At 42.0% G+C, this 27491-nt stretch overlaps 1 protein-coding gene across 8 annotated transcripts in view; it reads right to left on the bottom strand.

Annotated features, from left to right (window-relative positions):
- Window positions 1–27491, bottom strand: part of SUGCT (succinyl-CoA:glutarate-CoA transferase) — a 1185368-nt gene that overhangs the window by 881618 nt on the left and 276259 nt on the right. For 5 of the 8 annotated variants that reach the window (XM_075828569.1, XM_075828572.1, XM_075828570.1 and 2 more), the window contains one exon: window positions 16288–16344. The exons of the other annotated variants lie outside the window; for them this stretch is intronic. In XM_075828569.1, coding sequence (XP_075684684.1) covers window positions 16288–16344 — 57 coding nt within the window. The remainder of the gene's footprint in view (window positions 1–16287; window positions 16345–27491) is intronic. 8 annotated transcript variants of the gene reach the window in all.

Genomic DNA, 27491 nt, shown 5'->3' with positions numbered 1-27491 from the left:
GTCTCACGTGAAAAATAAAGCATTTAAAACGGCAAAATCACTGTTTTTTGGTCACCTTGGCTCTACCTAAAAATTTAATAAAAAGTGCTCAAAAAGTTGTATGTACCAAAAAATGGTACCAATAAAAACGACCGCTCGTCCCTCAATAAATAAGCCCTCATACCGCTCTATTGACTGAAAAATAAAAAAGTTGTGGCTCTTGGAACGCGGGGAGGAAAAAACTAAAAAGGAAAAGAAAAAAATGGATCAGTCCAGAAAGGGTTAATTACTTTCTAATGAAAAACCATTTATGACCACACGTGGGGTATTGCCGTACTCGGGAGAAATTGCTTTACAAATGTTGGGCAGCATTTTCTCCTTTATCCTTTGTCAAATTGAAAAAATACAACATTTTAGTGGAAGAAATGTTGATATTCATTTTCACGGCCTAATTCTAATAAATCCTGCAAAAGACTTGTGGGGTCTAAATGCCCACTATATCCCTAGATAGATTCTTTAAGTGGTGTAATTTCCACTTTTGGGGGGTTCCACTGTTTTGGCCTCTCAGGGGCTTTGCAAATGCAACATGGCACCCAAAAACCATTTCAGCTAAATTTGATCTCCAAAAGACAAATAGCGCTCCTTCCCTTCTAAGCTCTGCTGTGGGTCCAAACAGCCGTTTATTACCACATATGGCATATTTCCGTAATCGGGAGAAATTGTTTTACAAATGTTGGGGTGCTTTTTCTCCTTTATTCCTTGTAAAAATTAAAAATGGCTACCTTTTTTCAGAAAAAAAGTAGATTTTTACCTTTACAGAATAATTCCAATGAATTCAGCAAAACAACTGTGGCATCAAAATGCTAACTTTACCCCTAGAAAAATTCCTTGATGAGTGTAGTTTCCAAAATGGGGTCACTTTCCGGGGGTTTCCACTATTTTGTTCCCTCCAGTGCAATTCAAACGCGACACGGCACTGAAAACTATTCCAGCAAAATCAGAATTTCAAAATCCAAATGGTGCTCCTTTCCTTCTGAGTCCTGCTGTGGGTCCAAACTGCAGTTTATTACCACATATGGGGTATTGCTGTAATCGGGAGAAATTGCTTTACATATGTTGGGGTGTTTTTTCTCTTTTATTCCTTGAAAAAATAAAAAAATTCTACGTTTTTTTCAGAAAAAAAGTAGATTTTCATCTTCACATACTAATTCAAATACATTTTGCAAAAAAACTGTGGGTTCAAAATGCTAACTATACCCATAGATAAATTCCTTGAGGGGTGTAGTTTCCAAAATGAGGTCACTTTTGGGGGTTTTTATTGTTTTGGCCCCACAAGACCTCTTCAAACCTGACATGATACCTAAAATATATGCTAAAAAAAAGGAGGCCCCAAAATCCACTAGGTGCTTCTTTGCTTCTGAGGCCTGTATTTCAGTAAATTAGCGCACTAGGGCCACATGTGGGATATTTCTAAAAACTGCAGAATCTGGGCAATAAATAATAAGTTCCATTTCTCGGGTAAAAACTTCTGTGGTATAGAATTTTTTTTATTACAAATGAATTTTGTAAAAAAAAAATGACATTTGTAACTTTCACCTCTACTTTGCTTTAATTCCTGTGAAACGCCTAAAGGGTTAAAACACTTTCTGAATGCTGTTTTGAATACTTTGAGGGGTGCAGTTTTCAAAATGGGGTGATTTATGGGGACTTTCTAATAAATAAGACCCTCAAAGCCACTTCAGAACTGAACTGGCCCCTGTAAAAATCGGCTTTTGAAATTTTCTTCAAAATATGAGAAATTGCTGCTAAAGTTCTAAGTCTTGTAACGTCCTAGAAAAATAAAATAATGTTCAAAAAACGATGCCAAACTAAAGTAGACATATGGGGGATGTTAACTAGTAACTATTTTGTGTGGTATTACTATCTGTTTTACAAGCAGATACATTTAAATTTAGAAAAATGCTAATTTTTGCAAATTTTCTTCAAATTTTGGTGTTTTTTACAAATAAATATTGAATTTATCGACCAAATTTTTTCCGTAACATAAAGTACAATATGTCACGAGAAAACAATCTCAGAATCACTTTGATAGGCAAAAGCATTCCGGAGTTATCACCACATAAAGGGACACATGTCAGATTTGAAAAATCGGCTTCGTCCTGAAGGCCAAAACAGGCTCAGTCCTGAAGGGGTTAATAAGTTTGTTGCATCTCACTCCAGCCGGCTTCAGTCTAAGACTGGCACATGAAAGGCTGGTCTTAGTACATCTTGGCCTATATTGCTCTTAATTTGGTCCCGATATTGGAAAAATGTACTCAAAAGTTTAACACATGGTGCAAATTGCCATTAACAGTAATCTAATAAAAAAATGATATTAATGCCACAGTTACAATATATTTTGCATAATGACACTGTATGGACCCCAATGCACTATTTTTATAAGGTTTATAAGGTCTTTTTAATGCCTTGATCTGGAAAAAGAAATGTTAGAATTAAGTTGGAAACCTTACAGATACATAAAGACCTGGGAGGTTTATATGTTACAAATCTCCTGGTTATACTTTATTGCTGCACAACTACAGAAGTTTAAAGGTTGGAGACAGCTTACAACATGGGACCACGGGTAAGCCCTTTTCCCAACGAATGGGAGGTTGACCAACACTGTACATGCTGATGATTGATTCCATTGGCAGGCCCCTGACTAAACCCCAAACCCCAAACTTATGCAAAATATCCCTGGCTTCACATCCCTAACCCTGCTATGGTACAATGATAAACTACCTGAACTTCTCAAATTAGAGCGATTTCATACGTGGGAAATTAAGAAAGTGCAAAGAGTAGCACAACTTTGCGATGGAGGAGCTATTAAAAGTTTTGATCAGCTTTAGGCTATGTTCACACAGAGTTTTTTGACAAGTTTTTTGACGCGGAAACCGCGCCGCAAAACTCATCAAAAACGGCCCTAAAATGCCTCCCAATGATTTCAATGGGAGGCAGGGGCGGTTTTCTCCCGCGAGGAGAAGGGAGAAAGAAGGGAGAAAGAAGGGAGAAAGAAGGGAGAAAGAAGGGAGAAAGAAGGGAGAAAGAAGGAACATGCCCTATTTTCAGCATTTACGCCTCTGACCTCCCATTGACTTCAATAGGAGGCAGAGAAAGCGTATTTCGCAACGTTTTATGCGTGTGGCGCTCAATGGCCGCGGGCGAAAAACGACACGAAAATCGTTGTGCAGGGAGAGGAAAATCTGCCTCGAAATTCCAAACGTAATTTTGAGGCAGAAATTCTGCCTGCAAAAAACTCAGTGTGAACATAGCCTTAGACAGAATTTGGTTTACTGAATAATCTTTTCTATCAATATTTACAACTCCATCATGCCGTAGAAAATCAAGCTATGAAAACTAGCATGTCAATAGAATCCAGTCAAATTCTCAACAATATAGCTGCCCTTTGGTAACACAAAAGACCTTCTATTTCTTTTTTATAGACATCTCCTGCCATTTTATCCCCAAATATTCGCATTTTCTATAAAAACTAATAAGGTACCCTTGCAGATGATCAGCAGGTGTCAGTCCGAGAAGACCACTGATTATTCCAGCTATTCTCAATCCACCGGGTATATAAGACTCCCTAATAAGGTATAAGATAGGAATGGAGGAGGACACTATGTGTCCCAGATGTGGTATGGAAGGGGCACATCTGATGCATATGTTCTGGGAATGTATGGCCCAGGGGATTGTAAACTCTATTCTTAAGGTATATTATATATGTAACCCTGCTGGGTCCCCATCCCGCAGACTTTGTTATGAACGATATAAAAAGGCTAGAGAAAGAGGTATATATTAAACAAAAAACAGAAGGAAAACAGGATTTTTGTACTTACCAGTAAAATCTCTTTCTCGTTGAATTCAATGGGGAACACAGTACCATAGGTATAGGCCGCTGTCACAAGGAAGCTGACACTAGGTGAATATAAAAAAAATGTGTGACGCCGCCCAATGGGCTATACCCACTGCTGAGCATTCAGCTCCTCAGTTTGTACCAAGAGCAGTAGGAGAGCAGAGAAGGTTTAACACAATATGTTTCCAAGAGGCCCAAAAATTTAATAATAAAGAAATAGGGTGGGACCTGTTGGCCCCAGTGAATTCAACGAGAAAGGGATTTCACTGGTAAGTACAAAAATACTGTTTTCTCGTTAAAGTATTCACTGGGGGACATAGTACCATGGGACATCCTAAAGCAGTCCCTTAAGGTGGGAAAAAAGATTCATAGCCCTTGGGCAGCCTAAACCACTGCTGCTTACAACCCCATCCGACCCAAACTGTCATCGGCAGAGGCCAATAAATGGATCCAGTAAAACCTCGAAAAAGTATGTAACGAGGACCAGGTGGCGGCTTTACAGACCTGAAGGGTAGACGCCTGATGCCGCACCGCCCAGGAGGCTACAGCTTCCCTGGTAGAATGAGCAGTAACCCGGAAGGGTGGTTCCCGACCCTTAGCAGAGTAGGCCCTTTTAGTGGCCAACCATATCCAGCTAGCAATGGTGGCCTTTGAAGACGGGCCACCTTTACGAGGGACCTTTGAAACATAGGGAGTCCGACTTCTGGCAGGACTTCGTACATGCAATGTAGACCTGAAGGGCTCTAACGACATCCAAGCAATGCAAGGCACATGCACGTGGATGAGAAGGTTTAGGACAAAACAAAGGATGGATGATGTCCTCATTAAGGTGGAAGAAAGAAACTTGTCCCTATGAAAAACCGTAAAAGGAGGTTTGCAAGACAAGCCTGCCAGCTCATAAACTCTACGTATAGAGAAGATCGCCACAAGGTTACTACCTTCCAGGATATGATCCTGAGAGAAACTTCCTGCAAAGGTTCGAAGGGTGCAGCCTGAAGAGCGTCAAGGACCAGATAGAGATCCCAAGGTTTCGGAGGGGACTGATGAGGAGCAGCTCCCTGAACAAAATAATCTTAGAGTGCGGAAAGCCAAAATGCGTTGGACAAGAATAGATAGGGCTGAAACCTGCCCCTTTAGAGTAGCCAATCTGAGTCCCTGATTCAAACCAGCCTGGTGGAAGGCCAGAATTCGCGGGATGGAAAAACGGAGAGGGTGGAACTGATGGGACTCACACCATCCAAAATAAGCCAACCAAGTGCGATGGTAAATCCTTTGGGATTGAGTCTTCCGGGCCTTAATCATGAATGACCGGATCAGGGAAACCTTTGAACTTCAAAGCCGCAGTTTCAACCGCTAAGCTGTCAAACGCAGCAGAGATAAAGCAGAGTGGAACATTGGACCTTGGGAAAGAAGGTTGTGCCGCAGAGAAAGTAGCCACGGGGCATCTGCTAACAGGAGCATGAGATCCGCGTACCAAGCTCTCCGAGGCCAGTCTGGGGCCACCAGAATGGCTGAAATTCTTGTGTCCTTCACCCTTTTTAGAACTCAATGCAGAAGTAGAAAGGACGGAGAAAAATAAAGGAGGTTGAAGGACGACCAGGGTACAACCAGAGCCTCGGCTTCTATTGCCTTGGGGTCCCTGGTTCTGGTGACGTAGTCCGGGCACTTGTGATTGAGGTTAGAGGTGAAGAGATCCACGTCCAGGAAACCCCCACCTAATGCGAATGCGGTAAAAAAATCTCTGGATGAAGAGACAATTCCCCGGGATTCAGGCATTCCCAGCTCAGGGTGTCTACTCCTGGGATGTGCACTGCTTGGAGGTTTCCTTACAAACACTCCTGCTTCATGTACCTCCCTGATGATTGAGGTACTCCACTGCTGTAGAGTTGTCTGTCTGTATCCGCACTGGAAGACCCTGGAGACAAGACGTCCAGTGAGACAGGGCCAGAAAGATGGCCCTCAGCTCCAAGATGCTGCTTGGAGCTGAGCTTTCGGGTCGAACAAAGGGCCCTGGACAGTGAGGCAGCCAAAGACAGCCCTCCAGCCAGACAAACTTGCGTCCATTGTGATGACTTGCCAGTGGAGAGTTGTGAAGGGTTTTCCTTGAGAGATGTTGGGGAAAGACATCCACCACAGTAACTCCTGTTTGAATGAAGAAGGCAGATGGATCATCAGATCCAAGGAATCCTGAGACTTGTCCCAACAAGATAGAATTGATGGCTGTAGAGAATGGGAGTGAAATTGTGCAAATTGGACTGCCTCGAAGGTTGAAACTATCGTCCTCAAGACTTTAATGCAAAAGCGGATGGAGCAAGGAGCATTCCTGCAGAGTACTGTCACTCTATATCTGAGAGTGGAGATTTTGTCCTTGGGTTAGAATACCCTGGCTGACTGTGTTTCCAGGACCATCCCTAGGAACTCCATTCTCCGAGAAGTGAGTGAGGGATGGCTTGGTGCTGGACAGGAACTCATCGATCTCCAAGGAAGCGACCACCGATCGCAGAGACTCCATGTGAAACCTTCAAATCTTCACATATTGATTGAGTTGTTTTAGATCTAAAATGGGTCGAAGAGATACGTCCTTCTTTGTACTGAGAAAAGGTTTGAATAAAACCCTTTGAGCAGTTCTGGAGTTGGTAATGGGGCAATTACTCCTTGATTGATGAGGCTTTGAATGGCTTGAGATAAAGCTTGGGCCCTGGAGGGAAACTGAGGGGGCGTTGACAGGAAAAAAATGCCAGGAGGGCGGGAGGAAAACTCTATTTTTTAGCCTGTTTACACAACCTCCCTCACCCAGGTGTTTTCGAACCATGTCTCCTGGAAGAAGAGAAGCCATTCCCTGTGGAAGCCCGCTGTGCCAGAGCGGGTCTAGTGGGTCTGTTGCAGGGATGCCAGGAGTTTCTAGACAGGAAGGAAGGTTTCTGCACTCGGAAGGGACGGAAGATCTGCCTCTGACGTGGGGCCGAGAACCGAAATGAACAAAACCATCTTTGTCTTCTGACTGGAAGAAAAGTGCTCCGTCCTCCTGTAGCCTCTGAAATAAGTTGGACCAGGCCAGGTTCATAGAGGAGATCCTGGGCAAATGGAATGGTAAAACCTTCTCCTAGAGGCACTATCAGTATCCAAGTTCCTAGTCCAAATGGCCCTATGGACAGCTGCCACATTAGCCATGGCATTAGCCGACCTTTGGGCAGCTTAGGCCGAGATGTCAACCGATATATTTAGACATCTGCAAAATCTGTGCAGATAGCAAAGGAGTATCCACCTGAAAGTCCCCTAAATCAATTGCGTCCCGTAGTGCAGTAGCTAGTTCAATACTAGCCAAGCTAACCCAATATGTTGCAAAAGAGGGTCTGACTGAAGCTATGGCCGCGCTGAAAGTAGCTTTTGCCATAGACTCCACTTTGGCATCAACAGGATCCTTTAGGATGGAAGCATTTGCAACCAGTACGGTAGTGTTTTCATAAAGACGGGCCATGGGAGCATCTACTTTGGGGTGAGCTGACCATTTGGCAATACACACATCAGAGAAAGGACACATATAGTCTGCACTCTTGAACATGTGCATAGACCGTCCATTTCCATGCATCAGAAAACATTTTTTCAAAACCCTTATGATCTGGAAAGACCAGAGGCGGTCACCTGTGGCAATGCAATAATAACTCATTCTGACGAGATTCAGCAGGATCATCCGCAACCTTAAGTATATCTCTCACTAAATGAGATCCTTCACAGCAGGAGTCGTCGATTCGCTTCTTTTACACTCAAACTCCGAATTGGAGAGAAAGGCTTTCCCTGAAGAAGCCGGTTCATATATATCTCTTGAGTGAAAAGAATGAAGGACGCCTGCAGCATTTTTGTCCAAAGGGAATCAGAGGAAGAATGATATCTTCTTGATTTCCTGGCCCGCTTGCGGGATGCATTGGGAGAACTAGTACGAGTGCAATCCAGGGAAGAATGTCTGGGAGCCTGAATGGACTGTGGTGCCTGAGAGGGGTCAGACAATTGGAACGCTAACTGCTGCTAAGAAAGGCATTGTAAGGCATTTGCCGTGGCTTGAGAGAGACGGGCGAGAATATCTACCGCCTGGGTGAGAGAACCCGACCATTAAGGGTTATATGCTCACTAACCGTGGGAGCTGGGGAATCCTGTGGTGGTTTAGGCGGGGGGCATTAAACACAGACTGGGTCAGCCTGCCTGAATGGAAACTTAGATCTGCACTGTGTACACACAAAGTGCGTTACAATGGCAGGTGGGGGGGGGGGTTGCGGTCTTAGAAGCTTTTCCCTTTGAAGACATATTACGAGCTATCCTTCCAGAGCCCCATGGTGCTGTGTCCCCAGAGAAGCAGAAATGTTTCCAGCACTGTATAACTTCTGTAAACTGCTCAGTGTACTATGGTGTTCAATATCGGTGATAGAGGAAGCATCTGAAGACAATAGAGTAACCCCTCACCCCCAGCCAAAAAAATCTGCGCCGCATTGACAGGGCGGGCATGTGACTCAGGTACCGCCTGGTGTGCAATCGGAACACAAAAATGGCACCAGGCTCTGTGGGAGGCAGGTAAGTGAAGTCGCGGTCCGTGACTTCGGCCGTAACACATGTCCTATCTTTCCTCAGATCGGAGAATCGGGTAAGTTTTCACGGAACCGATTCACCCTCTAAAGTGAATGGGTCCGTGAAGACTATCGGGTGCCACTCGGATGCCGTTAAAAACGGCCCGAGTGGCACATCGGTCGTGTGCAACTGGCATTAGAAAAACCGTTAGTAAGGACACAACACCTCAGAATAAAAAAATGCCTCTACATATAGTGCCGCAAAGCCCTCTGACATAGTCTGATCGCTCCACCACCACAACAGCACCCAACGGCGGGGGGTGACTTACCTGTCAGTCGTCTTCAGGTGCAGTCTGTCGCACCTTGGAAAACACACACAGGTAGTTTGGCTGTCCGGGATCCTCAACTGCTGGAGCGGAAATAATGGGGGACTGGATTACCAGGGCGGGGAACATCCACCAGAGAGGTGGGCATACACGGAGGAGGGAAAAGCTTTCGCCAAAGTGGCGGGCATCCACTGTAAAAGTGGGAATTCCTTCCGCCCAGCGCATGCAGGGGAGTCACCAAGTGGAACACACGAGGGACTCGCACCCTGCACCTGAAAAGGAAAGAAAAAAAAAAAGAAAAAATCTAGCAGAATTGCCTGCAGTGCAGGACTTGTTTGTCTCCTACGGACACTAGGCTAAAACTGAGAAGCTAAGTGCTCAATAGGGGGTGCAGCCCACTGGGCGAAGCCACACTTTTTTTTATATTTACCAAGTGTCAGCCTTTGAGGGTAATTGTTTTTACTAGTCTTCTCTGTTATACATTATAATTATTTGCACTAAGAACATTAACTATTGTGTATATGATACATACAATACTGTCTCAAGAAAAGTGGGCAGGTTGTGGGTTTTTGTGTGTTCTGTGTTAATGTAAACGTAAAAATAGAAATTATCTGATAAAAAAAAAGGAAGAAAATTCAATTACAGGTAACATTTAGGTGGGATTAGTGTTAAAATCTACCTTCCAAACAATACAATACCTATATGGAATTAGGGATGTCACGATACCAGAATTTGGACTTCGATACCGATACTTCGTTTAGTATTGCGATTTCGATACCAATTTCGATACTTTTGCCAACAGTAATAACAAAAAAAAATCTTCCATTTTCTGATGTGAGGCGCGACGTTTGATGAATTTTGAACGCGCCTCACATTAATAGTAATTAATCCCATCATGTTTCTCAGTCATAATGGGTTAATGTGCGAGGTACATGATGGGGTTAATTACTATTAATGCGAGGAACATGGAGGTTAAATTCATCGCACCTCACGCCTCACATTAATAAGTGAATGAAAGCCGTGTTTATTTCATTTTTTTACAGCGTACACATCATAAATAATGCAAAAAAATTGTTGTGCGCGCCATTACTGAATGTGTGAATATTTTATGTATTGAGACTTATTTTTATGTTTATTGTAAAAAAAGGTGAATGTGTATTTTTTTTAAATTTTAACAATACTTTGTTTTTACTTTATTTTTAAACTTTAATGTACTGACATATATCAGATATGTGCCAGTACATTAGCCTGTGGACGGATAGCACACAGGCAGTTGTTAGGACATACTTGGGTATGTCCTAACAACATGAAATATGGTAAGACAGCCCTGGGGTCCGTCAATAGACCCTGGGCTGTCTGCCCATATATGGTATGGCCCTCGTTCGCGTCACAGGAATTCCCTGTGACGCGATCCAAGGGGCATCCCCCCTGCTCATTTTTCCCTGAATGCTGCAGTCAGTTGTGATCGCAGCATTCAGGGGAATAACGGCGGAGATGAGAGGTTTCTCTGATCTCCGCCGTTATAGAGCGGGGCTGCGGCTGTGTAATACAGCCATTGCCCCGCTCCTGACAGGAAGTGCGCGCGCGGTCAGCATGAGGAGGTGCGGCCGGCGCTGCACTAATGAGCGGCAGTTCAGGCACTGGAGACAGAACATGGGGGTGTTTTGTAGCGCGCCCGCCATGTTCTGTCTCCAGTGCCGCCGCTCATTAGTGCAGCGCTGGCCGCATCGCATCATCCTGACCCCGCGAACTTATCATGACTCAGGAGCGGGGCTGTGGCTGAATTACACAGCCGCAGCCGCGCTCCCATACATTCATGTATTACTATACTGAGCTGTGCGGCTGCACAGCGAAGTATCGAAATACAGGAAATAGCGGTATCGAACCGTTTAGGGATGCAGAGTATCGAAACAGTATCGAAGTTTCGATGCACCGTGCATCCCTATATGGAATATAAGAATATTGGAGCAATAATGGCAACATAATTAAAATTCATAATTTGCTACTTTTATCTTTCGAGTAGTATCATTGTAAAGGTATTTAATCCTTTTTAAGACTGTCCTATTAATCTGGCTACTACTAGCTCCCCAAGGAGCGGTACCCACAGTCACATGTACTATTTCATTAAAACATCCCATTAAAACATCCCATCTTTTTTCAAAAGTTAGAGTATAACTCATTTTTACTCCTAGAAATTAACAATCATAGCTACTAACTTTTTAGATATGTTAAAAGTTGACAATCTCAGGTATATATATAAAAAAAAAATAAACTAAGCAGTTGCAAATGTATAGTAAATGTATGGAATTATGTGTGTAATTTATGTTTTAGGGTCCCTGTGCATACATTTACAAAAAAAATGTATACAAAAAAAATTATCTCCACACCTGCAGAGTGGATGGACTCTCACTGGAGTTATGCTAGTGTTATGCACGGCAATTTAAGCCAATGAGATGTGTCCCCTAATCTGTTGCCCCACTTCCACCTCATGGTATGCAGTCTTAGGGTATGTTCGCACGCAGTTTTCAGACGTAAATTGGGCGTTTTACGCCTCATATTACGCCTGAAAAAACGGCTCCATTACGCCTACAAACATCTGCCCATTGCTTGCAATGGGTTTTACGGTATTCTGTTCCCACGAGGTGTAATTTTACGCGTCGCTATTAAAATACGGCGCGTAAAAAGACGCCCGTGAAAAAGAAGTGCATGTCACTTCTTGGGACGTTTTTTGAGCCGTTTTTCATTGACTCCATTGAAAAACAACTCCAATAACGGCCGTAAAATACGCTGCGAAAAACGCAAGTTGCTACAAAAACATCGGAAAATCAGGAGCTGTTTTCGCCTGAAAACAGCTCCGTATTTTCAGACGTTTTTGGTCACTGCGTGTGAACATACCCTAAAAGACACAGAGGGAGTGACACTGCAGCAGCATCCCCATCCTCACTGTATTCGATTTACTGTTTAACTGTAAACTGTTGGGGGACTGAGGAGGTTTCTGAACATCTAGGGCTTGTCCACACGTAGCGGAATTGCTGCGTATTTTCTGATTGCAGATGGAAGATGCGCAGCAGAATACAGTTTCAGCAAAGTGGGTGAGATTTAACAAATCTCATCCAAACGCTGCGTAAAATTTCCAAACAGAAATTGACCTGCAACATATCAATTCCTGCTGGGGAAAGTAGACTGAATTGCTTTGTTTTTCAGAGGAGATGTCACCATCTCCCAACATTGAGAAAAACACAGCAAAATCTGCACCATTTTCTGCAGTAAAAAATGGTGCGGTTTTTCCGCTAGTTTTCTGCTTGTTTCTGCGGAATTGCTACAGAAATTTTCTGCAGCAATTCCATTACGCGTGGATAAGCCCTTACAGAGAGCTTGCAGACAAGGAAATGGGGACAATAGGCTGCAACCTACAGATGTAATAGCCAGATGGAACTGTGTTAAGCAGATATTAATCCATTCCTTGCCCAAGGGATCAGGGGGGATTTGTGCAATATTTAAATATACAAATTTCAGGTAGTAAATTAAAGGCTGTATTATTGGTGTTCAGTTTAGTGGGTGGGTGAAAGAGGCTGGGACATAAGGGGCCCCGCTTTCACCAAAGGGCCCAGCTATATCTGGAGCTGCCCCTGTATATAGTGGCTGAAGTCCACTCAGCTGTAGAGTGACTGCTTGATGTCTGAGAAAAGCTTAGGCTGGGTTCACACGACCTATTTTCAGACGTAAAGGAGGCGTATTATGCCTCGTTTTACGTCTGAAAATACGGCTCCAATACGTCTGCAAACATCTGCCCATTCATTTGAATGGGTTTGCCGACGTACTGTGCCGACGACCTGTCATTTACGCGTCGTCGTTTGACAGCTGTCAAACGACGACGCGTAAAATGACTGCCTCGTCAAAGAAGTGCAGGACACTTCTTTGAAACGTAATTTGAGCCGTTTTTCATTGAAGTCAATGAAGAACAGCTCAAGATTACGGGCGTAGCTGTTTTCTCCTGAAAACAGTCTGTCTTTTCAGACGTAAAAGCCAGGTCTCGTGTGCACATACTCTAAGGAGCTCCACTTCAAATTGTGTGTGCTATTGGAAATATCTTAGCTATTTGAAGTATTGTAAAAATGTTACAATTAAAAACTATGAGGAAAATGTATTGACCTTTCTACGCCAGGCGTTTGCCCCTTAATAAATGTCATGCATCTTATTCTAGCTAATTGTTTATTGAGACTGGCGTATGAAACAACAGTCTTAGGCTTTGTTCACATCTGCGTCAGGGTTCCGTTTATGGGTTCCGTCAGACCATTCCTTTGGAAAAACATGAACAGAAACCAAATGCAAACCATAGCTTTCCTTTTGCATTACCATTGATTTCAATGGTAACACTTCCGTTGCGAATGGTTTCCGTTTGTCTCCGTTCCGTAAGGTTTCCGTTTTTTCGGCGGAATCAATAGCGCAGTCGAGTAAATAATAAATCTGCCCCTTTATTATTAAAAAACTGAAATAGGTTTTAAAATTCAATTTGTATCTATTATATTGTATAACTTTATGTACAACTCTACAACTTTTTATTGATAATGTATTAAAGACGTCGCTATAGATGAAGCACCTGCACCGCCTGCCGTCCAAAGACCGTTGGTAGTCATTAAGGGGTTAAGATTTTTTAAGAGTATAACAGAAGATGTTAGAGAAGGTTATGTGAAGGGAGTGATAGGAGAGGAGGGATATCAGGAATAACCTGACGAAGCAGGTAAGGAAAAAGCAGTTAAGGCAACAGAAGTGTTGACATAAAACAGTATTTTATCGTATTGTATCATGGTGGCTACTTCGGAGAAAAAGGATTTATCTCCCTAATGTTTGCAAATATGCATTTGTAACACAACTAGAGATTAAGTGAAGGCAGAGAAAGGGTCCTTTCTCTAACCTAGGATTGGTGAAAAGCCTGGTACATGGTGGAGTGGAGAAGAGAGAATTAGGTACAGGTGATTCAAGCCCGTGGTGGTAAATAGCAAACTGCATGCGCATTGTGTAGCTTGGGGTGCTGGGTATGCGGCCTCCACTCTGGTAGTTACGGAAGTTACATGTTTAGTTAGTGCCAGAAAGGCATAGGTTATTTGTTTTTTTTTCATGTGGTTATTTACACGATTTTTTTAAATATAATAAAACTGCCAGAGGTCAGTTTAAATATAAAACCTTCAGTGGACTGAATTGATGTGTCTGCAGCTGTGAGTCTGTCTACCCCTGGTGCTGGCAGTCCCATGAGAAAAGTCCATTACAGTATGTAGAGAAAATTTTCAATCAAAGGGTACAGGAAGACTATTTTTTATTTGCTTGTGCTAAACTCTCTAAATCCTACAACAATAAAGAAATGGAGGACAAAAAAAATTAATATGGCTCCTCCACTTTCTTGTCTACCTTCATGGTAGCCAAAACATGCCATTCCCCTTCCAGCTCCAGGACCTACTATTAGGTCACGCTAAGAAGAACGTTCGCGCTCCGTGACCTAATAGTAGGTCATGGGAATGCCCTTCTGCCCCCCCTCCCACTTTTATGAGCTGTAACAACTGCTGTCTCGTACAGCAGTTGCCGCATCTCCTACCCCAAGGACCGGATCCAGGGGACCATTGTCCCCGCCAATTAACCCCTTAGAAGCCGCGTTCAATAGCGATTGCAGCTTCTTAGGGATTAAAGCACTATTGACATCCTTTGACATTATCGCAGGTGCTGATGGTTGCTATGGCAACCGCTGCCTAACATTGTCCTTCGGATATGCCATCTACGGAAGCCTAGTAGGTCCTGACAAAGTCAGGACCCAATATGCTTGCTGTCAGCGAGTAGCTGATAGCGCTAATACACTGCACTACGCATGTAGTGCAGTGTATTAGAATTGCGATCACGGCCTCCTGCCTTCAAGTCCCCTAGTGTGCCAAAAAAAATGATTAAATTTTTTTTTATAAAATTAAAAAATAAAAGTTTTAAAGTAATATAAGTAAAAATTCCCCTTTTCCCTTAGAAATCCTTTATTATTAAAAATATAAATAAAGTAAATAAACTATACATAATTGGCATCCCGCGTCCGTAACGACCTGAACTACAAAAGTATTTTGTTATCTATCCCGCACGGTGAACTCTGTAAAAGAAAATAATAATAAACCATACCAGAATCACAATTTTTTGGTCACTTCACCTTCCAAAAAAAATAAAAAGAGAACGAAAAAGTCGCTTGTACCCAAAAATGGTTCTGATCGAAACTACAGTTTGTTACGCAAAGAACAAACCCTTACCTGGCTTTCTTGATGGAAAAATAAAAAACGTATATCTCTTAGAATATGGCAACACAAAAAGTAAATGATTTTTTATAAAAAGAATTATATTGTGCAAACGTCATAAGACATTACAAAAAACTAAAAACATATGATATCGCCGTAATCATATCGCCCCGCAGAATTAAGTGAATATGTCATTTATAGCACACGGGGAACGCTGTAAAAGAAAAGGAATAAAAAACAATGTAGAATTGCTGCTTTTTAGTCACCATGCCTCTTAAAAAATAGAATAAAAACTGATCAAAAAGTTGCATGCACCCCATGAAAACTACAATGAATTCCTCAAGGGGTCTAGTTTCCACTTTTAAAGAGGCTCTGTCACCAGATTTTGCAACCCCTATCTGCTATTGCAGCAGATAGGCGCTGCAATGTAGATTACAGTAACGTTTTTATTTTTAAAAAACGGGCATTTTTGGCCAAGTTATGACCATTTTTGTAGTTATGCAAATGAGGCTTGCAAAAGTCCAAGTGGGTGTGTTTAAAAGTAAAAGTCCAAGTGGGTGTGTATTATGTGCGTACATCGGGGCGTTTTTAATACTTTTACTAGCTGGGCGCTCTGAAGAGAAGTAACATCCTCTTCTCTTCAGAACGCCCAGCTTCTGACAGTGCAGACCTGTGACGTCACTCACAGGTCCTGCATCGTGACGGCCACATCGGCACCAGAGGCTACAGTTGATTCTGCAGCAGCATCAGCGTTTGCAGGTAAGATCGACTTACCTGCAAACGCTGATGCTGCTGCAGAATCAACTGTAGCCTCTGGTGCCGATGTGGCCGTCACGATGCAGGACCTGTGAGTGACGTCACAGTTCTGCACTGTCAGAAGCTGGGCGTTCTGAAGAGAAGAGGATGTTACTTCGCTTCAGAGCGCCCAGCTAGTAAAAGTATTAAAAACGCCCCGATGTACGCACATAATACACACCCACTTGGACTTTTACTTTTAAACACACCCACTTGGACTTTTGCAAGCCTCATTTGCATAACTACAAAAATGGTCATAACTTGGCCAAAAATGCTCGTTTTTTTAAAAATAAAAACGTTACTGTAATCTACATTGCAGCGCCTATCTGCTGCAATAGCAGATAGGGGTTGCAAAATCTGGTGACAGAGCCTCTTTAAGGGGTTTCCCCTGTACTGGTACCTCAGAAGCTCTGCAAATGCGACATGGCGCCCAGAAACCAATCCAGCAAAATCTATATGCCAAATAGTGCTCCTACCTTTCTGAGCCCTGCCGTTTGTCCAACCAGCAGTTTATGTCCACAGATGGGGTATATCTAATATAAAAATATATATAAAAAAAACAGCTTTTGATATTTTCTTCAAAATATGAGAAATTGCTGCTTATATTCTAAGCCTTGTAACATCCTAGAAAAATAAAAGAATGTTCAAAAACTGATGCCAATATATAGTAGACATATGGGATATGTGAAATCGTAACTATTTTGTGTGGTACAACCATCTGCCTTAATGCAAATAAATACATAGGGATGTTATGTGCCGGTGAGATGCTTCACTTAGGCCTCATGCACACGATCGTAGCCATGTGCACGGCCGTGATTTTCGGGTCGGCCGGCCACGGAGTGACAGCCGCGAGCCGCCCGAAAATCGCGGGCCATGCACATGGGCGCGGCCATTATTTTGAATGAGCCCGGACCGCAGAACACGGCCATAATAAGGCTTGCCCATTCTTTCTGCGGTGTGGGTTCCTGGGCCATGCACGGAGCGTGAAAACCACGGTCGTGTGCATGGCCCCATAGGAATGAATAGGGCTGCAATTCTTCCGAGGATTTTCGAGGAATTGCGGCCGCAAAAGTACGTTTGAGGCCTTAATCTCAGAAATAGCCAAAATATTGAAATGGGCACATCAAAAAATGAAAGACAACAACCTGTTAAAGTTGAAAAATGATACATTCTTTGTATAAATATGATAGTATACAAAAACACAAGCTTGAGAAAGGGGAAGTTCCCCGAAACGTCGAATCTGGCGTAGTCAAACGCAGACTTATCCTCCACGTAGGTCTCTGCAGAAGTACTGCAGATTTATAGTACGGAATACGTGACATCTTATCTGGCTTATCTGATTGAAAGGTCTTCGCTATATGTGGGGTGATTACTTTTTTGCACTTTCGCACTATTGTTATAGTGTTTTTGCATACTATCATATTTATACAAAGAATATGTATTTTTTCAACGTTACCAGGTTGTTGTCTTTCATATTTTGATGTGCCCATTTCTATATTATAACCATCTGTCTTACAAGCAAATACATTTAAATTCAGAAAAATGCTATTAACCCCTTTAGGACACAGCCTGTTTTGTCCTTTTGGACACAGATGATTTTTTCAAATCTGACATGTGTCGCTTTATGTGGTAATAACGTTGGAATGCTTTAACCCCTTAACGCTCAGTGACGTACTATTCCGTCATGGAAACCGCCCCGTTCGCGCTCCATGACGGAATAGTACGTCACGGGAGTAACGGCCATTTCGGCCGTCCTCCCGACACATACAGGAGCTGTGACAGCTGCTGTCTCGTACAGCAGCTGTCACAGCTCCTACAGCAGGGACCGATCCCTGTTTCCCCGCTGATTAACCCCTTAAAAGCCGCGTTCAATAGAGATTGCGGCTTTTTAGGGGTTAAGCTGCCATCGCCGGCCTGCTACACGATAGCGGCTGGCGATGGTGACTATGGCAACCGGACACCAAACAATGGCGTCCGGCTATGCTATCGACGGAAGCCTAGTGGGTCCTGACGAAGTCGGGACCCACTAGGCTTGCTGTCAGTAAGTAGCTGACAGTTCTAATACACTGCACTATGCATGAAGTGCAGTGTATTAGAATAGCGATCAGGACCTCCTGCCCTCAAGTCCCCTAGTGGGACAAAGTAATAAAGTTAAAAAAAAGTTAAAAAAAGATGTGTAAAAATAAGAAAAGAAAAGTTTTAAAAGTGATCAAAGTAAAAATCCCCCTTTTTCCCTTATCAGTCCTTTATTATTATTAAAAATATATAAACAAACAAATAAACTATACATAATTGGTATCACCGCGTCCGTAACGGCCTGAACTACAAAATTATTTCGTTATTTATCCCGCGCGGTGAACGCCGTAAAAGAAAATAATAATAAACCGTACCAGAATCACAATTGTTTGGTCACTTCACCTCCCAAAAAATGGAATAAAAAGAGATCAAAAAGTCGCATGTACCTAAAAATGGTAATGATTGAAACTACAGTTCGTTACGCAAAAATAAGTCCTCGCACGGCTTTATTGATGGAAAAAAAAACAGTTCGGGCTCTTAGAACATGGTAACACAAAAAGTAAATGATTTTTTACAAAATGTATTTTATTGTGCAAACGCCATAAGACATAAAAAACTATAAAGCGCCGTAATCGTATCGCCCCGCAGAATAAAGTGAATATGTCATTTTATAGCGCACGGTGAACGCTGTAAAAAAAATTGAATAAAAAAACAATAGTAGAATTGCTGTTATTTGGTCACCACGCCACTTAAAAATAGAATAAAAACGGATCAAAAAGTTGCATGCACCCCATGAAAAGTACAATGAATTCCTCAAGGGGTCTAGTTTCCAAAATGGGGTCACTGTTGGGGGGTTTCCACTGTTTTGGCACCACAAGACCTCTTCAAACCGGACATGGTGCCTAATAAAAAGGAGGCCTCAAAATCCACTAGGTGCTCCTTTGCTTCTGAGGCCGGTGCTTCAGTGCATTACCGCACTAGGGCCACATGTGGGATATTTCTCAAAACTACAGAATCTGTGCAATAAGTATTGAGTTGCGTTTCTCTGGTAAAACCTTTTATGTTATAGAAAAAGGGTTCATAAACTTTCTAAATGCTGTTGCAAAAAGTTTGAGGGGTCTAGTTTCCAAAATGGGGTGTTTCATAGCGGTGTCTAATATATAGGCCGCTCAAAGCAACTTCAGAACTGAACTGGAACCTAAAAAAATAAATAAATTAGGCAATACTTCGCTTCTTACATTATACTGATAATGAGCAGTGCCCACCCCCGAGATGGCCCCAGTTTTGACCGTTTGTATAAACGGAGACCCCTATCAGACCGTTTCAGTGCCCGGTTTTCCCAAGTATACACTCCAAGAAGTATATTTCTATTGATGAGTCCTTGGTATATTTTAAAGGGAGGCTTCAATTCCGCCAGTACCTGCCGCGTATGAGGGCAAGGTATAGCGTGAAGTTGTATAAGCTGTGCGAGAGTGCTTCAGGGTATACCTAAAAATTTAGGATATATGAAGGGAAGGACAGCAGTATTCAGCCCCCAGAATGCCCGCCCCCCCTTACTGGGAGTTAATGCAAAAATTGTTGTGGATTTGGTGCACCCACTGCTGGACCAGGGTTACCACCTCTACCTGGATAATTTTTATACCAACGTCCCACTCTTCAACTGCCTCGCTTCCAGTCCTGCGGCATGCGGCACGGCTAGAAGAAATCTGAGAGGCCTCCCTAAGACACTGCTTGGGCAAACAAGAAGAGGTGAGAGCAGGGCACAATCTAGCAGCAACATATTGTGTGTCAAGTACAAGACAAGAGAGATGTCCTTGTATTGGCAACAATACATGCCCAAACCAGTACCCATGTACCTGTACGAGGTACCAGTACAGAGACCCCCAAACCAGACTGCATCCTGGACTACAATAGGTACATGGGAGGGGTGGACTTGTCAGATCAAGTCCTGAAGCCCTACAGCGCCATGCGGTGTGGTATAAGAAGCTGGTCATGCACATCATTATCAAGAACCTAATCTTCAAGAAGGGGGCACCCAGTACTTCTTGAAGCGAGGCCACACGCATCGTACCAGGGCAACACTTTCCAGAAGAAGTTCCCCAAACTGGCAAGAAGGGAAAAAGTCAAAAGGGGTGCAAAGTCTGCTATAAGAGGGGGATAAGGGAGGACACAATATATCAATGTGAAACATGTCCCGAAAAACCAGGGCTCTGTATGAAAGAGTGTTTTAAAATTTATCATAGATCCCTTAGATTTTTCATCCACCCTGATGCACTCCGCACAGCTTATCCCCCTCATCTGTCCCTGCTGAGCCCTGCTGTGTGCCCAGGCAGCTAATAACAGCCACATGTAGGTTATTGCCGTACCTGGGAGAACCCACATTACAGTTTATGGGGTGTATATCTCTGGTGGCACATGCTGGGCACACTATATCGAACACTGAAATTGCATAGATATATAGAAAATTGCAAATCTCACACTGCTCCATCTGCTGCGCATTATCTTTTACACAATACCTGTGGGGTCAAAATGCTAACTACACCTCTACATGAATGTCTTAAGGGGCTAGTTTTTAAAATGGGGTCACTTCTCGGGGTTTCAACTGTACTGGTACCTCAGGGGCTTCTGCATACATGACTTAGCAGCAGAAAAGCTCCAGTAGGCCAAATGGTGGTGTATTCCTTCTGAGCCCTCCCATGGGCCCAAACTGCAGTTTATCACCACAAATGGGGTATTGCTGCATTCAGGAGAAATTGGGCAATAAAATGGGGTATTTTGTTCCTTGTGAAAATAAGAAATTTTGATAAAAAATGACATCTTACTGGAAAAAAATTACATTTTTTTAATTTCACAGCCCATTCCAAATACGTGCTGTGAAAAAACTGTGCGGTCAAAATGGTCACAGCAACCATAAATCAATTCCTTGAGGGGTATAGTTTACAAAATAGGGTCACTTCTGGTGGGTTTCCATTGCTTTGATACCTCTGGGGCTCTGCAAATGCGACATGGCACCCGAAAACCAATCCAGCAAAATCTGGACTCCAACAAACACATAGCGCTCCTTTCCATCTGAGCCCTCCCATGGGCCCAAACGGCAGTTTATCACCATAAAAGGGGTATTGCCACACTCAGGACAAATTGGGCAACAAAATGGGGTATTTTGTTCCCTGTGAAAATAAGAAATTTTGATCAAAAATTACATCTTATTGGAAAAAATTTCATTTTTTTAATTTCACAACCCAATCCAAATACGTGCTGTGAAAAAACTGTGCGGTCAAAATGGTAACCACAACCATAAATTAATTCCTTGAGGGGTGTAGTTTCCAAAATGGGGTCACTTCTGGTGGGTTTCTATTGCTTTGATACCTCTGGGGCTCTGCAAATGCGACATGGCACTCGAAAACCAATCCAGCAAAATCTGGACTCCAACAAAGACATAGCGCTGCTTTGCCATTTGGGCCCATGGGAGGGCTCAGAAGGAGTTTATCACCACAAATGGGTTATTGCCGCACTCAGGACAAATTGGGCAACAAAATGGGGTATTTTGTTCCCTGTGAAAATAAGAAATTTTGATCAAAAATGACATCTTATTGGAAAAAATTTCATTTTTTTAATTTCACAGCCCAATCCAAATACGTGCTGGGAAAAAACTGTGCAGTCAAAATGGTAAGCCTAACCATAATTGAATTCCTTGAGGGGTGTAGTTTCCAAAATGGGGTCACTTCTGGTGGGTTTCCATTGCTTTGATACCTCTGGGGGTCTGCAAATGCGACATGGCACTCGAAAACCAATCCAGCAAAATCTGGACTCCAACAAACACATAGCGCTACTTTGCCGTTTGGGCCCATGGGAGGGCTCAGAAGGAGTTTATCACCACAAATGGGGTATTGCCGCACTCAGGACAAATTGGGGAACAAAATGGGGTATTTTATTTCTTGTGAAAATAAGAAATTTTATCAAAAATGACATTTTATTGGAAAAAATGTCATTTTTTTAATTTCACAGCCCAATTCAAATAGGTGCTGTGAAAAACTGTGCGGTCAAATTGGTAACAACAACCATACATGAATTCCTTGAGGGGTGTAGTTTCCAAAATGGGGTAACTTTTGGGGGATTCCTACTGTTTTAGCACCTTAACACCTCTTCAAACCTGGCATGCTGCCTAAAATATGTTCTAATATAAGAGGACCCAAAATGTACTAGGTGCTTCTTTGCTTCTAGGGCTTGTGTTTTAGTCCACGAGCGCAGTAGAGCCACATGTGGGACATTTCTAAAAACTGCAGAATCTGGACAATACATATTTAGTAGTGTTTCTCTGGTAAAACCTTCTGTGTTACAGAAAAAAATGGCATAAAATTGAAATTCAGCAAGAAAAATGAAATTTGCAAATTTCACCTCCACTTTGCTTTCATTCCTGTGAAATTCCTAAAGGGTTAAAAAACTTTCTAAATGCTGTTTTGAATACTTTGAGGGGTCTAGTTTTTAAAATGGGGTGTTTTATGGGGATTTCGAATACATAGGCCCCTCAAAGCCACTTCAGAACTGAACAGGTACCTTAAAAAAAAGTCTTTTGAAATTTTCTTAAAAATATGAGAACTTGCTGTTTATGTTCTAAGTCCTGTAACGTCCAAGAAAAATAAAAATTTTCAAAAAAACGATGTTCCCCATCTAAAGTAGACATATGGGAAATGTGACCTAGTAACTATTTTGGGGGGTATAACCATCTGTTTTACAAGCAGATGCATTTAAATTCAGAAAAATGCTATTTTTTCAAAATTTTCTCTCAATTTTGCAATTTTTCACAAATATACACTGAATATATCGACCAAATTTTACCACTAACATGAAGCCCAATATCTCACGAGAAAACAATCTCAGAATCGCTTGGATAGGTTTAAGCATTCCGATGTTATTACCACATAAAGTGAAATATGTCAGTTTTGAAAAATGGGCTCTGAGCCTTAAAGAGACTCTGTCACCACATTATAAGTGCCCTATCTCCTACATAAGGAGATGGGCGCTGTAATGTAGGTGACAGTAATGCTTTTTATTTAAAAAAAACGATCATTTTTCACAAAGTTAGGAGCGATTTCAGTTTATGCTAATGAGCTTTCTTAATGCCCAAGTGGGCGTACTTTTACTTTCGACCAAGTGGGCGTGCTACAGAGGAGTGCATGACACTGACCAATCAGCATCATGCACTCCTCTCCATTCATTTACACTGCACTAGCGATATAGATATATCGCTATGTGCAGCCTCATACACAAACCCTAACATTACTATAGTGTCCTGATAATGAATACACATGAAATCCAGCCTGGACGTCATGTGTACTCAGAATCCTGACACTTCTGACTCTTTTTTGTGAGATTCCAGCAACGGATACGAAATCTCGTGAGATCTCGGAGATAAACGAGATTTTGTTTCACTTGCCGGAATCTCACAAAAACAGATTCAGAAGTGTCAGGATTCTGAGTACACATGACGTCCAGGCTGGATTTCATGTGTATTCATTATCAGGACACTAGTAATGTTAGGGCTTGTGTATGAGGCTGCACATAGCGAAATATCTATATCGCTAGTGCAGTGTAAATGAATGGAGAGGAGTGCATGATGCTGATTGGTCAGCGTCATGCACTCCTCTGTACAACGCCCACTTGGTCGAAAGTAAAAGTAAGCCCACTTGGGCATTAAGAAAGCTCATTAGCATAAACTTAAATCGCTCCTAACTTTGTGAAAAAAGATCGTTTTTTTTAAATAAAAAGCATTACTGTCACCTACATTACAGCGCCGATCTCCTTATGTAGGAGACAGGGCACTTATAATGTGGTGACAGAGCCTCTTTAATGCCCAAACAGGGCTGCGTCCTTAAGGGGTTAACCTATCCAAGTGATTCTGAGACTGTTTTCTCGTGACATATTGTACTTTATAAAACTTTAAATTTCTCTGTCAATAGAGTGGTGTGAGGGCTTATTTTTTGCGAGAGGAGTTGTAGTTTCTATTGAAACCATTTAAAATACCATATAATGTACTGGAAAACTGAACAAAAATTATTTGCGGGCTGAAATTGGAAAAAACTGATTCCTCCATGGTTTTTGGGGTTTTGTTTTTACGTCTTTCACTGTGCGGTAAAAACATGAACTTATTCTGCGTCTCAATATGATTACGATGATACCTAATTTATATAGGTTTTTTATATTTTACTACTTTTACAAAGAAAAGACTATTTGTTAAAAAAAACAATTGTTTTTTATATCACATTCTGAGAGGCATAACTTTTTCATTTTTTGGTCGATTGAGCGGTCTGGGGGCTTATTTTTGGCAGGACGAGCTGTAGCTTTTATTGGTACATTTTTTTGGTACATACAACTTATTGATCACTTTTTATTACATTTTTGTTACAGCTAAGTTGACCATAAAACAGCAATTTTGGCGGTTTTAATTCTTTATTTCTTACTGCATTCACCGTGCGCAATAAATTACGTTTTGCTTTATTCTGCGGGTGGGTACGATTACGGTGATACCATATGTATATAGTTTTTTTTATGTTTTGCAGCGTTTGCACAATAAAATCACTTTTCTATAAAATAATTTATTTTTTGTGTCACCATATTCTGAGCCATAACATTATAGTTTGATAGTTTGAGTCGTTACGAACACGGTGATACCAAATTTGTGTACATTTTTTTTAACGTTCATTTTTTTCCTATAATAAAATACTTATTATAGGAAAAAAAACACTTATTTTTACACTTTTATAAAACATTTTTATTAACTTTTTTTTTACTTTTTTACTTTTTACCTGCAGCACTGATCGCTGCTAGAATACATTACACTATCTTGTTAGAGTAATGTATTCCAACCGTCAGAGACTGGTCCTCATCGGCTTCCATACATGGCAGACCCGGAGGCCGTTGTCTGGCCTCCGGATACCATCACAAACATCAGCAACCCCCACAATTGCATGGGGGCTGCCGATGTGCTACAAACCCCCTAACTGTGGCGATCGCAACCGATGAGCCGCTGATCGGGAACACTGGAGTGTCAGCTGTCGGGGACAGCTGACCTCCCGGTTCCCGATGCACACTGTCACTGACAGTGTGCATCGGGAATGACACAGTGACTTCCTGAGGTTGGTCCTGATAGGCTTCCGTCCATGGCAGACACGGAGGCCATTGTTTGGCCTCTGTTTGCCATGCTAACTATTGGCAAACCCCGCGATTTCAGAGCGGGGTATGCCGATGTGCTAGAAAACCTTAAAATGCGTCGATCCCAACATATCGCCGCATTTAAGGGGTTAATTGATTAAATCAGCGGCAAAGGACCGCTGGCTGGCAAGAGTGGAGTGTCAGTTGTCGGTGACAGCTGACCTCCCGATTCCCGGTGCACACTGTCGCCAACAGTGTGCACCAGGAACGACTCAGTAACTATACGTCCTCGTGCGGGAAGTAACCTCCCGCGATGACGTATAGTTACTGACTCGTGCGGGTAGAGGTTAAACACTGAATATATTGACCAAATATTACCATTAACTTCAAGTCCAATGTGTCACGAGAAAAAAATCTCAGCATCGCTTGGATAGGTATAAGCAAGCATTCCAGAGTTATTACCAAATAAAGTGACATGTCAGATTTGAAAGATGGGAAATGAGCCTTAACCCCTTAAGGACGCAGCCTAGTTTGGGCCTTAAGGCTCAGAGCCCATTTTTCAAATCTGACATATTTCACTTTATGTGGTAATAACGTCGGAATGCTTAAACCTATCCAAGCGATTCTGAGATTGTTTTCTCGTGACACTTTGGGCTTCATGTTCGTGGTAAAATTTGGTCGATATATTCAGTCTTTATTTGTGAAAAATTGCAAAATTTAGAGAAAATTTACAAAAAATAGCATTTTTCAGAATTTAAATGCATCTGCTTGAAAAACAGACGGTTATACCACCCAAAATAGTTACTAGTTCACATTTCCCATATGTCTACTTTTGATTGGCATCGTTTTTTGAACATTCTTTTATTTTTCTTGGACGTTACAAGGCTTAGAACATAAACAGCAATTTCTCATATTCTTAAGAAAATTTCAAAAGCCTTTTTTTGAAGGTGCCAGTTCAGTTCTGAAGTGGATTTGAGGGGACTATGTGTTAGAAACCCCCATAAAACACCCCATTTTAAAAACTAGACCCCTCAAAGTATTCAAAACAGCATATAGAAAGTTTTTTAACCCTTCAGGCATTTCACAGGAATTAAAGCAAAGTGGAAATTAAATTTGCAAATTTCATTTTTTCTGCTGAATTTCAATTTTATTCAATTTTTTTTTAGTAACAGAGAAGGTTTTACCAGAGAAACACTACTAAATATGTATTGTCCAGATTCTGCAGTTTTTAGAAATGTCCCACATGTGGCCCTACTGCGCTCGTGGACTAAAACACAAGCCCTAGAAGCAAAGAAGCACCTAGTGCATTTTGAGGCCTCTTTTTTATTAGAATATATTTTAGGCAGCATGCCAGGTTTGAAGAGGCGTTGAGGTATCAAAACAATGGAAACCCACCAGAAGTGACCCCATTTTGGAAATTACACCCCTCAAGGAATTCATTTATGGTTTTTGTTATCATTTTGACCGCACAGTTTTTTCACAGCACCTATTTGAATTGGGCTGTGAAATGAAAAAAATGATATTTTTTCCAATAAAATGTCATTTTTGATCAAATTTTCTTATTTTCACAGGGAACAACATACCCCATTTTGTTGCCCAATTTGTCCTTAGTGCGGCAATACCCCATTTGTGGTGATAAACTGCCGTTTGGGCCCATGGGAGGGCTCAGAAGGAAAGGAGCGCTATGTGTTTGTTGGAGTCCAGATTTTGCTGGATTGGTTTTCGGGTGCCATGTCGCATTTGCAGAGCCCCAGAGGTATCAAAGCAATGGAAACCCACCAGAAGTGACCCCATTTTGGAAACTACACCCCTCAAGGAATTCATTTATGGTTTTTGTTATCATTTTGTCCGCACAGGTTTTTCACAGCACCTATTTGAATTGGATTGTGAAATGAAAAAAATTATATTTTTTCCAATAAGATGTCATTTTTGATCAAAATTTCTTATTTTCACAGGAAACAACATACCCCATTTTGTTGCCCAATTTGTCCTTAGTGCGGCAATACCCCATTTGTGGTGATAAACTGCCGTTTGGGCCCATGGGAGGGCTCAGACGGAAAGGAGCGCTATGTGTTAGTTGGAGTCCAGATTTTGCTGGATTGGTTTTCGGGTGCCATGTTGCATTTGCAGAGCCCCAGAGGTATCAAAGCAATGGAAACCCACCAGAAGTGACCCCATTTTGGAAACTACACCCCTCAAGGAATTCATTTATGGTTTTTGTTATCATTTTGACCGCACAGTTTTTTCACAGCACCTATTTGAATTGGGCTGTGAAATGAAAAAAATGATATTTTTTCCAATAAGATGTCATTTTTGATCAAAATTTCTTATTTTCACAAGGAACAACATACCCCATTTTGTTGCCCAATTTGTCCTTAGTGCGGCAATACCCCATTTGTGGTGATAAACTGCCCTTTGGGCCCATGGGAGGGCTCAGAAGGAAAGGACCACCATTTGGCCTACTGGAGCTTTTCTGGTGCTAAGTCATGTGTGCAGAAGCCCCTGAGGTACCAGT

Source organism: Rhinoderma darwinii, chromosome 5, assembly GCF_050947455.1.
Source record: "Rhinoderma darwinii isolate aRhiDar2 chromosome 5, aRhiDar2.hap1, whole genome shotgun sequence".
NCBI classification, from domain to species: Eukaryota; Metazoa; Chordata; class Amphibia; order Anura; family Rhinodermatidae; genus Rhinoderma; species Rhinoderma darwinii.
The sequence above is the reverse complement of the archived record's forward strand: the minus strand, read 5'-3'. Positions and strand labels throughout refer to the sequence as shown.